At 47.5% G+C, this 15,699-nt stretch overlaps 1 protein-coding gene across 1 annotated transcript in view; it reads left to right on the forward strand.

Moving 5' to 3' along the window:
- Positions 1 to 13,682: 13,682 nt before the first annotated feature.
- LOC8026559 (transient receptor potential cation channel subfamily A member 1 homolog) overlaps positions 13,683 to 15,699 on the forward strand; it is an 84,672-nt gene continuing 82,655 nt past the window's right edge. The window contains exon 1 of the mRNA XM_029976545.4: positions 13,683 to 14,477. Coding sequence (XP_029832405.3) covers positions 14,385 to 14,477 — 93 coding nt within the window. The 5' untranslated portion in view covers positions 13,683 to 14,384. The remainder of the gene's footprint in view (positions 14,478 to 15,699) is intronic.

Here is a 15,699-nt window from a genome sequence, read left to right on the forward strand (position 1 = left end):
TGTTCACGCGCATTTGTAGCGTTGCGAATATGATGTCGCGGACCCCCACTTGCTCCTCTAGTTCATGTTTTATGAACGATCCATTAAATATAACACGGTTCCAATATAGCAGCTTTGTTAAGATGATGTCGGAGCAGAATGTAACGATACACTTTTTTGGTATTTGCACTACTTTATTTTTTTCATCCCTCCAAACATTGCCCTAAAATTGACATTTTACATCACAAATATGTTTTTAATGACAAGCGCTGGGACAATTAAATTAGCTACAGATGTAGTGCTTATTATTGGTAATATTCAAAAAAAAATCTAATGTTGTGTAAAATTTTTTGTTTAGATATTTTATATCAGACGTAGCACTTTTTGGTGCTTCAAGTCATGGTACTTCAGATGCCGCTGAGGAAATAACTAAACTATGATAAAATCTTTTACAACATTTAGAGCTACAATGGTTGCCCAAGAGGTGGACGATGGCTTTTTTTCATTTTCAAACTCATAACGCTCCAGGAGCCCTTCAAACTTACCTGTTTTTGACGCATATCTTTTTTGGAACATCAAACAGATTTATTGGCATCTAATAACATTTATTGTTTGGAATAGATATACATTGCAATGTATTAAACTTTCACAGTGATATTGCTTTGGTTTTTTAATAGGTGTAGAGCTTATATAATTTAAAAAACAATTAAAAACTGTTTGGGTGTTTTGTTGCGCTACCTGGCGAATGCCAGACGAACTGCTGATTTCTAATGTTCAAAAACTTTCCGAGGGCGGCGTTCGCGTCTGTATCATCATCACTCTCCGTGTCTTTTTACCTTCACATTAAAAAAATATATTGTAAGATTAACTATCGATAAATGAATGGTTAAAGTAGTGAGTCAAGTTAATAAATCTAAGACAAATAATTACACAAGCGTAGCGTGATATAATGTGTTCATTATTCGATATGATTGAAATCAATATACAATGAAGACGAAGAGGAAAAGAATACACCCGACTTCACTTCATGCCCAGAGTCACTAAATGAGCTTTAAAGTATCGGCACTCCGTTCCCCAAGAATTGTTTTGGGCGTCGCCATTTTTGGTCTTGTTCAGAGCAAACGCAACGACCGATCGTCATGATCCAAAAGTACGACTTCCTCAGCATTAGATGCGGTGCTAGGAAGCTAATGAAATATTGCAATACTCTGTCGCGGGTTGTTTAAACATTTGTGGGGAACGGAAAAGCGTTTCCTGTGATTTTAGATAAAGCTTCAGATAACTGGCAACCATAATTTTAAGCCACAATATGGCCAAGTGTCGTTACTCTGAACCGTAGCTAATTTACTGGCACAAGCGGGAACAATGAGGAAGAAACAGGTGTCAAAAGGTAGTGGCTTGTGGAATCCACGGGGCTTACGTAATGGCCCCTCCAGGTATTACAAGTCTCTTGAACAAGAGCATGAATAATGTCATTAAATAAGCTACGCTTTAGAGTAGCGACACTTGGCCATATTGAGGCTTAAAATCATGGTTGCCAGTTATTTGAAGCTTTATCTGAAATCACAAGAAACGCTTTTCCGTCCTCCACTTTAAACAGTTTGCGACAAAGCAAAGCAACATTACATGAGTTTCCTAACACCGAATCTAATGCTGAGGATGTCGCACTTTTGAATCATGACGATCGGCAGTTGCGCGTGCTCTGCACAAGCACCAAAATGGCGGCGTTCACAACACTGTCGGGGAAGAGAGTGCCGATACTCTAAGCTCCGCTCATTTATTGGCTCTAGTTCTCGCGAAACTCCTTTTCCCTGACTGAAACTGAAACTAAATACGAATAATACACCATAATTATAGCTTATTTCGTTATAACCAACTACACGTAATGAAAGGAGGAAGCGGCCGGGTAGGACAAACGCGGGTTTTATGTGGGACCGTTCTAACCGTCCCAAAAGAGAGAATGCGCGAGCTTTCGCTGGTTTAAAAAAGGCATCCAAAGGAAAGAGGCGGCACGCTGTGTTCTTTGTTATTATGCGTCTAATTGCAAATTGTTGTGTGTATGTTTATACACTCGGAAGTTAGTCTGCCTTAGTGGGCGTCTGGTGCCTCAGCTGTAAATGAGCAATTTAGCCAGTGCGGTACAACCGCAAACCTGGGGTCTTTAACGTGCACCACGCAGTAGGGATACACGACCGCACGCCGGTACGATGCTCATCCAGATCGAAACGGGCAGGGGCGGGGTGGGTTCTGCAGCGCGAGCTTTCGCTCCAAGTGCTCCGAGCTGGTGTGCGCTAGACCATGCACTCGGCCACCGACTCCTCCCCCCCCCCCCCCCCCCCCTCCCTTGTGCGTCTAATTTATATACAGGTATAACTATTTGAAGATAGACGATGGACGTCGATCGTCTCGAGGTAATGTAACGTAATAACATTATATAAATAATAAATTTGTTGAAGGACTGAACGACTAAATTTTTCAATTCTTGGACTGTAATATGGCGGTAGCCTATTGTACTTACTCTTGATGAAGAGCAATATGAGGTGACGAGGTAAGGATTAAATGATGAGGCTCTATAAGGACGACGATTTTAGTGGGTGTCGAACCACAACGTACAGTGCCAGACTTGTTTCAAGTATCGTGTACCCAAAGACTTTCTTCACCCGCAACAGAATATGGTAGAATCAATGAGGATGCTGCTTTACAACTGTACGTGGAACGGGAAAACTGCACTGTGCAGAAGTGCGGTTTATTCGTTAATATGAGGGAGGGATTTCTAGCAGCGTTCCCTGATTGACTACTTGGAACAAATGGCCTCGTTGACGTAAAGTGTCCCCGCTCCAAAAGATTCTTGAAGCATACTTAAACCGCAAAGGAGTATGAGGCGAAAAATAAGAAATAGGAACCTGGTGTGAAAGGTCCAAATCACCACCATAGCTTCTACTATCAAATAGAAGGGCAGTTACACAATACACAAAGAGAGCTTTGTGATTTAGTTATATTTACACTCAAGGGCATTGATATCCAACGTATTCAGAGGGATGACACCTTCTGGTCAAGCATCATAGAGCCTTTTCTACTCAAGTTTTACATGGAAGGCCCGAGTTCCGCTGAAGTTCCTCACGTAGACGAGTTGTCCGACCGAATAAACTGCCATTACTCCCGATCTGGCAATCTCTCGATCTTCGTTCGTAGGCCATATGTATCATGAGATCGAGGGGTGTGGCTCTTCGTCCGCCGAATATTGCTTCGGCGGTTTTTTTTACTGTGTAATATGAGACCGTCGCGTGCCGCTGGAACAACAACCTGGCGATTCTTCACTGAACTGCTTCTTCCGTAAGCTTCAAAATGGCCTTTTTCCGTTTCGCACACCATCTGTTCTGCTTGCCCGTTAGTTGCAGGATGGTATGATGCACTAATGTGATGCCTGATGGCGTTTGTCTTTCTTCAAAAACTTGTTTATTTTATTTGAAGCAAGATTTGGCGCGTTATCAGAGAAAAGCATTTTTTTCGGTAGGGAAAAAGCAGGTAAAAGAGACCGTAGAACGTCAATGACGTGTTTGGACGTCGTGGCAGGCATCGTGTAAACTACCAGCCACTTAGAGTACGCATCGACCATGACTCCGCAGATGCGGATACGTTTCGCCACCCACCGACTGAATAGTGGATCGTTTTCAGTTTCTGTTCATGATGGCGTTGGACTCAAGGAAGACTTCGAATCTTTCCAGAAAGTTTCTGGGAACTATAATGTAACAACCTTCACAACATCTTCCGGGCCCCGTGAAACACAATATTTGGTGACGTTATTTTAGTCGTCGTTAAAATGGCGAGTTTACTTGACGTCCGCTTCCACTGGTGTCTTGGAAGATTGAGTCTACTGAGCGTGCATTCCTGCAGAAGAAATTTTCATTGATAGAATATTAGCACGTCAATCAACATTTGATTCGTTCTGGGTAAGATTTATAGCGAAAGCCCGTGACAACCGCCTAACCGCATCTCCCTATACACCTTTGCAAGTGGGGTACCGGCTTAACCTCGAACCGCGCGCCAAGATGAGGCGGACCTACTCTCCAGCCAGGACGTTCGCTGGTTGTCGTACAATGTTGACAAGCGTCTCTCGCCGAAGCGTACACCACTGAGCGCAGAAAGAAATTAAAAAAAAAATAATTGTAAAACGTACACGTGTCGTCTTCGACAGCGAAATAGCAAGGGCAATTAAATAAAATGCCTAAAGCGGTAACAAATCGAAAATTTTTAAAAAGATCAAAAGTCTCAAGGCGCTCTCTTCAGCATGCGCCAAAAGTCGCATGGCCTTTGCATCAACGATGGCTGCGCTCGCGGCAGCTCTGGCTTCCACAACATGCAGGAACAGAGGCTGCGATCGTTATAAAGTCAGCTCCAACCCTGAAAGATGCCCCGTCCTACAATATGTGACGCTACGATTCTGTGTGGATACCTCCTCCTGCGTTCCGAGACAATAAGTGTGCCGCTAACGTAAGCCATCGGCGATGCAGCAAACGGCACCATCTTGTCAATCGCGCACCCCAGTGACGTGCCCCTGGCGCACCCCAGCATGGCGGAAACGGTACGGGGCGCCAGCATCGCTCAAAATGGCAGCGCACAGGAGCCTTTCTTGCAAACGTGTATAGCAGAGAACAATTTATACCCAGCCTGACATTCTCGCATACATCCGTTTGCTGGGCCACGCTACTTGAGCTAGCTGAGCACAGCTGGCAGCGGCGCGAGCAAGGCCACGAGGGGAACGTGATGGTGCTCGAGCCATCCCACTGTGAACCAATGTTTCGGCCACCCCACGGGTGCGTGTCGCCATCTATTGGTTGAACTAACGCCTTGTTCAAGATGGCTGCCGTGGGACCGCAGCCTTAATGTGTACAGGGCGGTCAACGGAGCTTGCGAATATATAAAGATGAACAGCGTCTGCTACCGGAAACGGGCCCTATTTCATCGTTGAAAAGTTCGAAAATCGCTTTTGACTGACGGGCAGCGCAGCCTCGCTGGTTGTAAGTGGCGTAAAAACTGATCGTGTCAGTGTCGGTCCTAGTCGGTCCCAAAAGTGTGAATTAACCTTAAAAGGGGTACTCCGGCACTTTTCTGAGCTACCCCGGTATGCTATTTTGTTTCGGGAAATTCATAACAGTTATTATGAAATTGGAAAATGAAAATGTTTCAAACACCAACATTAAAATGCATCCGCACTTTCAGTGCCGTGCCGTCGGTGGAATGCTGGCTTGACAGTCGAGCAAGCAGTCGAAAAACAGACTATGCCAAGCATTTTTCCTGTGCTGATGCTCGGGTTCTGTTCTAGAGCGAGCTTCCAAAGCATTCCTTTGACACCATAAAACTGCTTGGAATCAGTGGGGAACAGATTCTACACTCCAAAGTTTGAACCCTTGCCTTCCGCTGACGTCAATTTTTTGTTGCTCCCAGTAGATACTTTGAATATAAAAAAACACGATCAGAACCGAAATTGTAAGTTGAATAACTTCGCAAAAAAATTATTATTGACCTACTATTCGGGATACTATATCAGCGATGTTTGTCGGTGCGTTTAGCAAATTTTCAGGCAAATCGAGGAACCATGAAGAAATCGCCGGGGTACCCCTGTAATGGCCCGTTCACAGACCTGCGTCTGCTTACAACTGGAGAGGCTAAAAACAGGGTTTTGAGCCTTTCTTGAAGGATTACGGCCGGCCCCACAGCAGCACGGCGGATCGTAAGCCTTCACAAGCGGCGTAAAAACCGGTCGTGTTGAAGTCGATCGTTGTCGAACGCAAATGTTCGAACCGGCCCTGCATAACCGCTGTTGAAAGTACAGATCCCACTTGGCATTGGCTAAGCTGGTGAAAGGCAAACCAATGATCGAGCTTCGGCGTGCATGGCGGTGCACATAAGTATCTGAAGGCGTGACGAAACGTTCGAAACATATTTTCTTAAGGATAAAAAAAAGAAACACTAAACTGCAATGCACAAACATTTTTTTTTTTTTAAGAATGAAAGTATTTCATGGTGTACAACACGCGCTTTTTTTAATCACCGTAAAAACCAACGTTGTAAAACCTTTGCGGCACTAAATGACGTCATCCGGCATCCGTCTTGGTGGCCCACTCCCAGCAAAAGAGTGCGATTTGGAGCCGCGCTATTTTTGCACACGGCCCCTGTCTGGGGAGCCGTAAACATCTCTTGTTCATCTTTAAAGGCAGCGAGCGACGCTCGACTGTAGGGAGTGTTCACTGGACGCCATATTTGAGCGCACTGTTCAGTGCGCATGCCCAGAACGAGCTCACACTTACAGGTTTCCAAGACCGGCGTTCTTGAATGTGGACAATGCACGTCGCAAAAGCACCGTGGAAGCTCGCCGTCAGTCCGCGCTGAGCAGCTATGCACTCAGCTAGGGCCGTGAGTCCCTAGCTGAGTGCCCTTATTGGCGATTTCCATCACCTACGCGTATTCTTGCACCCACTTTCACGGCTTCGTCTTCAGACCGCCAGGCGCTGTGAACACATGATTTGCCTAAGAAGGCTGGCGAGCGAACTTCCCGTCACAGACTTCGGTTCTAGTCGCTGGGTGCCGTCGATTTCGGTGGAGCCGCCAACATTGCCCAGCTCAGTACAGGGAATCAGAAGCAGCGGAAAAAAACAGCGGCGGTGCCCCATCGGCCGTGTCAAGCTATTGGTGTTGACAGCCGCGCGTGGCGCTGGTGTCGAAATCCCGATTAAGTCGGGCTGCTCACCTTGCTGCACTGCTGTGTACGTAAAAAAAGAAAAAAAAAAAAGAAAGAACAGGAACGGTTAGCACGGGTTTGCGGCTCGTGGGTGCAGCAAATATTTTTACTAGGGGGATACATTCCACTCCTCTCAAATACTATAGCCTCGGCGCGGACAGGTTTTCTGGGCTTGGCGAGAGCCATCTATCGTCGGGGAGGTCTCGGCTATCGGGCGGTAAATGATGATATTGATGATGGTTGTTCTACATACCAAATTCATTGTTGTGGAAATGCGCGAGACACGTGCCGCGCGCCACTTCTAAGAACAAAATGGCGTTTAAAGTCTAGCTCAGTGGTGCGCTAAATACTATGCTGTAGTGGCTCTACTATGCTGCACTGTGCCACCATGACCTACCGAAAGGTTGCACGTTGCACGTGCCTCGTGCATCAACGCACCTTGCGCTACTTTTGATACATAAAGGGGCTTTAAGTGGAAGCGGAAACGACACCGCCCGCGGCCACCAAGAAAATCCACGTGCACTTGCGCGTGGACTTTCGTGGACCTCCCCTCCGTCATTCGGTGCTGTAGGCGTTCTGTCTAATGCAAATGAGCAGAGTGGAATAAAGTATTTGGGTGCAGTATGCGAGCAGGACTCGGCAGTGCTCGGGGAAAAAGCGCTAACACCACCTCGTGGATTCAACACGATATTCCTCACGCGGAGGCCGCCAATTGTTCCACTACTCAATGTTCTAGTTGACTGCAGCCGAACCTACAGAAGTGTGCTCGTGCGACTGTGCCTTTGGTGAAGCTGCGCGCAACTTCAGAGGCGGTAGGCGCACCTACATCAGACAAAACAAGAAAGCATCACAACTTAACCATTTAAATCCTTGACCAATCCCTTATTTGGGTAAGTGCCAAGAGTTATCGGAAACAACGACAGTCGTAAATCAGTTTAGGGGTCCTCAATATTAAACGACGCATCGGCGTCCTCCGTTGTTTTACCACAGACACCGAAAACAACTCTCACGAAACAACTCCAAGAAGATAGTTCTATACTTGCTGCTTCATAGTCGAGCATCGCACATTCTTACTGCATTTACACGATCACAAGGTCCTTTTAGCCGAGGGACGTTTCTGGTTTTCCTCGAATCAGTTCGCGTTTCTCCGCACGGGGCACGCGCTCGCTACCAAAAAGCGCTGGCTTATTCGCCAATTGCGAAGAGACCTTTGTTAAAGGTACGTTTATGGATGGCCGTGCGAATAGGGGCACTGGACCTGGGCATGTGAGCAGTAAAAATTATGGCTCACAAACTAATCATCGTGGTGGCGACACCTCTAGATAAAACAGGCTTGACGCTTCTTTTTACGTAAAAAATTACGAATTTTATATCACGCACACCATTAGAAACCTACGATTTTACATTTGAAGGTATAATCTAGATCCGCCGTAGATGGCTTTTATTTAATCGCGGTTGACGTGTACACCACGCAAGCTAACAAAATAGTCACACATATCTGTAGGAATACAAAATCATGACCCTTTTGTCGAGAACGTTGTCACATCTCACAGTGTTAACGAATATGTCTAATGTATAGTATATTTAGGAAAAATAAACGCGGTCTTGACAACTGTTTTTTTTGGTAATTAAAGAAACACTGGGTTTAATATAGTCGCAAGTACAAAAGTAGGTTACATGACGGAAACTATGGTGATCGCGTGTCACCATAGCACAACGCTTTCGATCTGAGTAACTGAGTCCCGCAGGTAGACTGGCGTTCTCTTTTGCAGCTTGATCTCGCCGGGTTGTAACCCGATGCCGCATCCGGTCTGACGCCAGCCCAGTCGCGCCTTCATGGCGTGGGAATCCACGTGTGAGACCCTTGATGTCGAGGAGGCAATGTAAACACAAGCTTCCGAGAACACAACCTTCGTGCCCCTTGAGCTTCCTATAAAAGGGCAAAAACACAATGGCGCCCGCTTCCAATAGTATAGTAGCACGTGCGCGCGCCATTGTCAGAGATAAGTTACAGAGTGACACCATTATTTCTGCTTTTATGCATCGACGAGCACATATTGAGAGTGAACGTCCTGACGCGCTTTTTTGTTGCACCACGGCTGCTGTTACGAAAAACTTCCATGACTGTATGATATTTAAGATGTACTTTGCTGTATAGAAGCTTTAGGCGGCGGGAAGTTAGCCTGCTTCGAGGGGCGTCCGACACCTCCACTCTGGATGAGAAATCTATAACCAGTGCAGTACAACCGCTAGCATAAGGTCTTTAACGTTCATTACGCAGTAGTGATGTACAAACTCACATTAGTGTCAATTTAACGCGTGCTTGCTGATATATATATATATATATATAAAGCTGAATAAGCTGCAATAAGCAAGCGTCCCGTGGTGCGCGTCAGGTCGAGTTCTGCGATGCCATCGAGCAAATACCCGACTGCAAGCGAAGTGAAGGAGTTTGCGTTACTGTCGCCGCCTCGGTGGCTCCGAGGCAAAGCGCCGTGCTACGCATCCCCAGGTGGCGGGTTCGAATCCCGACCGAAATGACTTGATTCTGCCGGAGGCTTATTAGGCGCCGTGTAACCGCGCTTTCGGTTCCCAGGTGGTCGAAATTAAAAACCTCAGACCTCCGCTGGGGCGTGCCAGATGCCTTTCGTTGGTTTGGCACACGTAAAAGCCTTACTGTCGTTTTGTAGGTTTTGCGCGTAGAACGAGCGCCTCATCGATATGGCGGTGCACGTCAAACGACGCGTCCCCGTGAGAACGCGTGCGGTTTAGAGAAGCTCGTTTCAGGGAACGCCGTATTACCGACCCCCAGTTTATCGAATCCCTGTATAGAGAAACCCAGCTCCGAGAAAATGGCGATGAGCCTCTTTTTAGCGAATTCGGCCCCGCGAAGTGGCGTGTACGGATGGGTCAGGTAAGTTAACCTTTTTGTGATGAACCGCCGCAGACTACCACCGCGGAATGGCGGGATCGCAGCGGGGGGGGGGGGGGGGGGGGGGGGGGGGGAGGGGGGGGAGATGGGTTAACACGCGTCCCAATGATGCACGCGCGAAGTTGAAAAGCCTTTCTTATGCTGCATCTCCTTCTTGATAAACGGCGTCTCTCCAAACTGAGGTTCCGTTCTCTCTAAACCGTGCTTCGATTAAACGCGCCCGTTCTCTAAAATGTGCTTCGGTAAAATGGCGTTCGATCAACCCTAGTAAACCCGGCTTGCCTTTGCCGTTTGGGGCGACACAAATGCGAAAAACGCCACGACTCGGGGTTCTAATTCGGGCTCAAGCATCGCTCAGCCGAGACCGAGAACACCCGACCTCAGAGAAAACGAGCCTCCGCTATGCAACGGCGTACCTCACACCCGTCCTCGGTGTGTCTGTGTACACGCGCAACGCGAGAGGCACGCAGCTGAGGCTATTTCGAAAGCTCGTCGGTTCGCTCGCTCGCTCTCGAGAGAGGCCATATACGTGGCTTCGGGAGAGCCTCTGTGACGTAGCCACAGCCTCAGATCACGTGGTCAGCGCTTTCGGCCAATGGGAGCCGCGCTACCCCTGGTCTCAACAAGCGGCGCCTCACTGACAGTGTACACCGGGGGTTTCGAATCCCGCGGCCTCAGGGGTTGTGGCTCGGGGCGTTAAAAATAGAACGCCGTCTCGTTTTTGAACGAGCGCCTTGAAGAGGGAGAAACACCGCCAACGTCATCGCGCTTGCTCGCAGCCATGTTTTTTTTTTTTTTTTTTGAGTTTTTTTTTTAAAGGGGCCATGAGATGATATCAAGTAAGAATTTTACGCAATTAAACAAGTATACTAAGCAACCCGACTGTCGCTAAGGCTACTTAGTCGTTCTGCCATTCCAAGAATAGAAACGCTCCATTTTTTGTTTGTTTTTCCTCTCGCATACTCGGAACATTCACTCCTGACGTGATTGTGGGAATCACGGATGTGACGCAGTCGTGGGGATCGCACCTGGAGGAGTGCGTCGGCCGATTGCGATCCTCAGATTTACTCAATTTCTTAGTGAGAGCAAAAAATAAAGGAAATAAACTTGTTTCTTTCTACCTCCTGACGGTATAGCAGGTTTAATTCAATTTAAAATTAAAAAAAAAATAGGACCGTAATTGACCACAACTTTTTTTAGTTTATAAAGCCAATTAAAAAAAAAAACAAAAAACAGGGAGGCAGCTGAACCTTAGCATCCCAACTAACTTGGCAAAATCTCGCAGGCATTTATGATTAGTTGTGTATTTTTTTCTTTGGTACTAAGTTATTACTTCCTGTTCCGCTTGGTCTTGCCTCTTTGGTTTTCTTGATGTTTTTGATGTTTTTTAAAGCTAATTATATACATCTGCGTATCTTTCTATTCTCGTGTATATTTTCATTTTATTTATTAATTTTCTATAAACATTCGCACCAGCACTGCGTCGACGCTCTCCTTGAACTCGAGAATGCTCTCCCTCCAAGTTTCCGCGTGGGACTGTATGCGGTCCCTGCAGTGACGAAAGTTTCCGCCATCTAAAAATGTCCGGGGCACAGCACCTACACTCGTTCCATCTGCATTGCCGACCCAAGGCCGCTGGATCCTACTCCAACCCCAACCAACACCATCTTTCTACTGTTTACATAAAGCAAAGGCCCGAATGTGCGATAAAGAGGAACCAAATGGCGCGAGCTTCCCACTCTCGCGAGCGAGAAAGCAGAGCCAAACAAACCAACGTTAAAAATACAGCTGCAAGAAGTCGCTTTTCTGGGACGGTGTATAAATTGTTCCACTAGGAAGCCTCGCGACAGTTCTCACTCGAAGATGTTGTTGAGTTTGTCGCGTGCTTCTTTCGTTGGCCGCAGTGGCGAGTTGGATCACTTTATTGTTGTCATACTCCCCTGGACCGTTACTTTTTTTTGTAAACAGTAAAAGCTAGTGGAGACCTACGCCCATAGCTACTTTGGCAGCGCTTGGCCAGTTCTTTCCTTTCTTAATAAAGTGACAAGCCCGCTGGACTTTTTTCTCAAGCGCGCGGATAAAACCGGATCCAGATCACGTGGACGCTCGTTCTGGCTGGGAGTTTAGAAGGGGAACACGGTTCGTTTTAAGCTTTCTTAAGCTTTCACTTTAGTCTTCTTAAGGCCTGTTCGCACATGCAACGGAGCGCTACAAGCATAGCCCCGACGTCGCGCTAAGCGCGTGCTGACGGGAGCGTTTACCAGCTTTGTATCGCACCGTCAAAACTGTTGCTCACGGCAGACGATAAGTAGCTGACGACAGGCCTTTAGTCCCCTCAAGGCCCGTTCACACAGTTGCGTTTGACTCCGTTTGACTTCGTTAACGCTGCTTGCGTCGAGTTGTTGCTATGGTGACCTATACGACGAGCCAATGGGAAAACGTTGCGCTACACGACGCAACGCAGCGCAACGCGGTCGACGTAAATAGGGAGTTTTGGAAGAACGTACGCAATTTTAGCGCACGCTCTAGCGTTAAATTAAGAGACTTTTAGAATAGAGCTTCTCCGCCATGACGCAAAAGCCTAAGCATCTCGGTCTTACAGCGCCACCAAGATACAGTCACAATTTTTATTTCACGAAATGCTGTAACTTGAGAAAAAACAAGAGTTTTGGTCCAGAGTAACATTTTAGATTTGTTTAAACTTGAGAATTCGACACGAGCGGTCAATCGGTCGTGTCCGCTTGCCTCGCCTCGGCAAGGGATGTCTCGTGTACTGACCTTCGCACGCTGTACCTTTGGCGAGAAATGTTTGCTCGTCGCAAGCATCAAGTTGCCGATGATCGTTGCCCGCCTTACTGGGTTTTCCAACCCGAGTACAATGTCGTCCCGTATGGAAAATCGCAGTCGCGAAGATGCCGCCGACGTCGTGCTTATGTCGCCGCCAAAGCGGCCGTAGCCATGAGGCCACGGTCGCAAGGTCCTGGGGGCCGTCATTTTTCAACTGTGCTCGTCTTGGCTTTAGCCACCTTCTCATTACGAATCTTTCTTGAAGTAACGCAAAGACTCTTTGTGTACGCACGCAATTTCCGAGAAATAGCGTACGCTAACATAGCGCACGCAAAGCGCAAAACGTGCTTAGCGTTCGGTGCATCCGCAGTGGCGACGACGCTTTTCTTTGCGTACGCAAAGCTTTAGTGTGCGCTTTTCTAAAACTCCCTAATGTGTGAACCAGCCTTCAGCCATCGACGTCATATTAGTTTTTGCCATGGGGCCTCTTTAGGAAAACTAACGGCGTTCGGTATAATTCGGTTCTTTTTTTTTTTGAGTAATTAAGTGCGCGGAGTAATAAATCGTATCGCCAGTCTGAAACCAGGCTAATATACTTTGGCTCGTGAGATTCTGCGCTTTACCGGCGACTCGAATGAATCAACGAAAGAAGTAATGTTTACGGTTGACCTGATCGAAACAAAAGTAAAGAACGTCGTAATGTCCAACAACGTGCCTGACCGTTCACGCTCGACAAAGTGTGAACGCCTCGGACCCGGAGCTTTGGTCATCCTCGTTTACGTGCTACACATGGCCCTTGCCCGTAAATCCGCAGTCGCACTGTTGATACATCATACATAAGAAATTGCTGCAGACATGATGACATGGCTATCTGCGGAGGCGCCTGAATCATATTCCAAACATGTTTGCTTCATACATGTTTCAAACATGTCTTTTGTAGCACCATTGTGACCGTCATACAAGGAAGGCCTCAGACAGTGTTTGCACACTGTCTTCTGTGTGATGCATAAGCTGTGTGACCGCGGTATAATGTTTTTCTTTTGTCACTTCCCGGAAGAGCTTGGCCTAGCGCGCGTTTCGCGCTTGCTTGCAATCGCCTCCCCGTTCCGTAGTTCTTGTGCGGTACCGTTGCCTTAGTGCATATCAAGTGGCTCCATCCACTCTGATACAGATGGGCGAAAGCGCGAAGAGAAAACTGCCGGGGTGGCTCCCCCGCAATAAGATAAACGCAGCTGAAAACGCGTCGGCGAGAGAGACCTTGAAAACCCCGACAGCGTCTCGGTGCAGCGGCTCATTTATTTGCCGACTCGCGCGGAGGGATCCGGCAATCTTCGAAGCCACGGACGAAACGGGAACTTCCAACCGACCTTTGCCGCGTGTATACTTTCTGCAAAAAGTGCAGGGTGTGGTTTTGCGTGAGCGGCCGAGTCGGCAACTCACGGTTCGCCTCTATCAGCTGCGCCGATGTTTACGTTCGACCCGGGATAAGTGGAACGAGACGCAACCGCGGACATAACCCGGAAACCAGGAAGTCTCCGCGCTCTTCGAGATGAGTGCTCCAGCCCGCCGCGGATCTCGGTGATGCCAGTTGGTCCTTCGGGTTCTCGTTTACGATATGCGCGATGGCGTGGTGCTTCCAATGTCTCGGTCGCATCCGCACGAAGGCTGGACCTTGCCGCGCGTCTCGCGGCGTTGCCACGGCGAAAGACTGCGACGTTTGAATGCCCGCCGAAGCGGCACCTCGCGCCCACCTTATCTGCGAACTGTTATCTCGCGCGCTCCTTGCCCAGTAATCTCCGGTGGAACCGACGGACTTTCCCGGCTCGGGGGGTGGATTGCTTCCACTGCGAGCGCATCGATTCCGTGAAACGCCGTATTCGGCCGGCGTCCTGCGCGAGGTCGATCGCATCTACCTGAGGAACGTGCGCCAACTGAACCACCGCCGGTATGCCTTGGCTCCGCCAGCGCCAGTCGTCCCGACTGTCGGCGCACCTGCCCCTTCGGTCGAGCAAGTCCTACCCCAATATGAATCTATTCCAGGTGAGACCACGAGACGCGGAAGATTAATCGGTTTCTGAATTAAGCGATCTCACCAGCCAGTTTGACTACGCCACCGCTGCCGCATTGCATCGAAGGAACTTCAGTCTTTCTTCATGTACGATTACCTCACTGGAGCTCTTCGCGTGTAGACCACGAGACGGCACGAGCCCTCTCGTGCACTGCCGTCTAACTCCTGTGAACTAAAGTTATGGCGGTGTCACGCATGCGCCGAACGCTTGGTGAGATCGGCCTATTCTCCACGTTCTATACAAGTGTGCAAATGATCACAACCAACAGGGGGGCCTACATGAGATCCATTGTGCCAAATAGATGCGTGGTCGTTTAACATTTCCAAAGTCATTTTAACATGGAACACGCTGTACCAATCTGCAAAGCTGTACAAGGGGTAGGATATCGTTCGTCGCAAGTACGGAACTCTCAATGTGCTTTGTGCCTACATTATAAACGGAAGTTCGTGTTTTCGGGGTTTATTATTTTTTTTTTTTGCCGACGATTCGGAGTTTATAAGAGTTTTTTTCGTTTGATTCCCAGTTATTCAGAATTCGGAGTTTAATTTTGCTGTGTTTCCTATTAAACATATTTAAATCAATATTAACCGGGTGCAAACGTATGCCAAATAAAAAATAAAACGCCCTTGTATCTATTAAAATTTTCTCAGCTGATTTTTGCACTGGTGCCATTGCCATTGGCTATACCAATTTATCTCACGATAAAAGTTGCACACAAGTGTTGCTTAGATAAACGTCGAAATCTTAAAATCAATAAACTCCCGAAGGTAGTCGCTAAGAAGCCGGTAGCCATCCCATCCTATTCCATCAATCTAGCCCACGGCCGCGCGAGGTGGAGTGGTTAAGGATGTAATAGAGAAGTTTCAACTGCCCCTCTTTCCTATTTTATACAATCTCTATGGTTCAGAGCGTTCACTGTTACAAAAACATAACCTCTCCTTTCTCTAAAGCACAAATTGCATGCCCAAACTAAAAACCAAAAGAGTGGCATTCGTCGTGACCCGAATGTACAATGACCTGTTGCCCGGAATCAACGTTGACGAGATAAGCGGTAAGACCTCTTTTGACAGCGGTCCGAGATTTGAAAGAGAATTATGGTGGCATTTTCTCAAGACAATTGACCCTGCGCTGATCAAATTGTAAAAAAAAAAAAAAAAGGGAAAAGAAACGTTTTTACTTTTTTTTTGGGGGGG

The sequence above is a fragment of the Ixodes scapularis genome, unplaced genomic scaffold (genome assembly GCF_016920785.2).
Source record: "Ixodes scapularis isolate PalLabHiFi unplaced genomic scaffold, ASM1692078v2 PGA_scaffold2__306_contigs__length_199485367, whole genome shotgun sequence".
NCBI lineage: Eukaryota > Metazoa > Arthropoda > Arachnida > Ixodida > Ixodidae > Ixodes > Ixodes scapularis.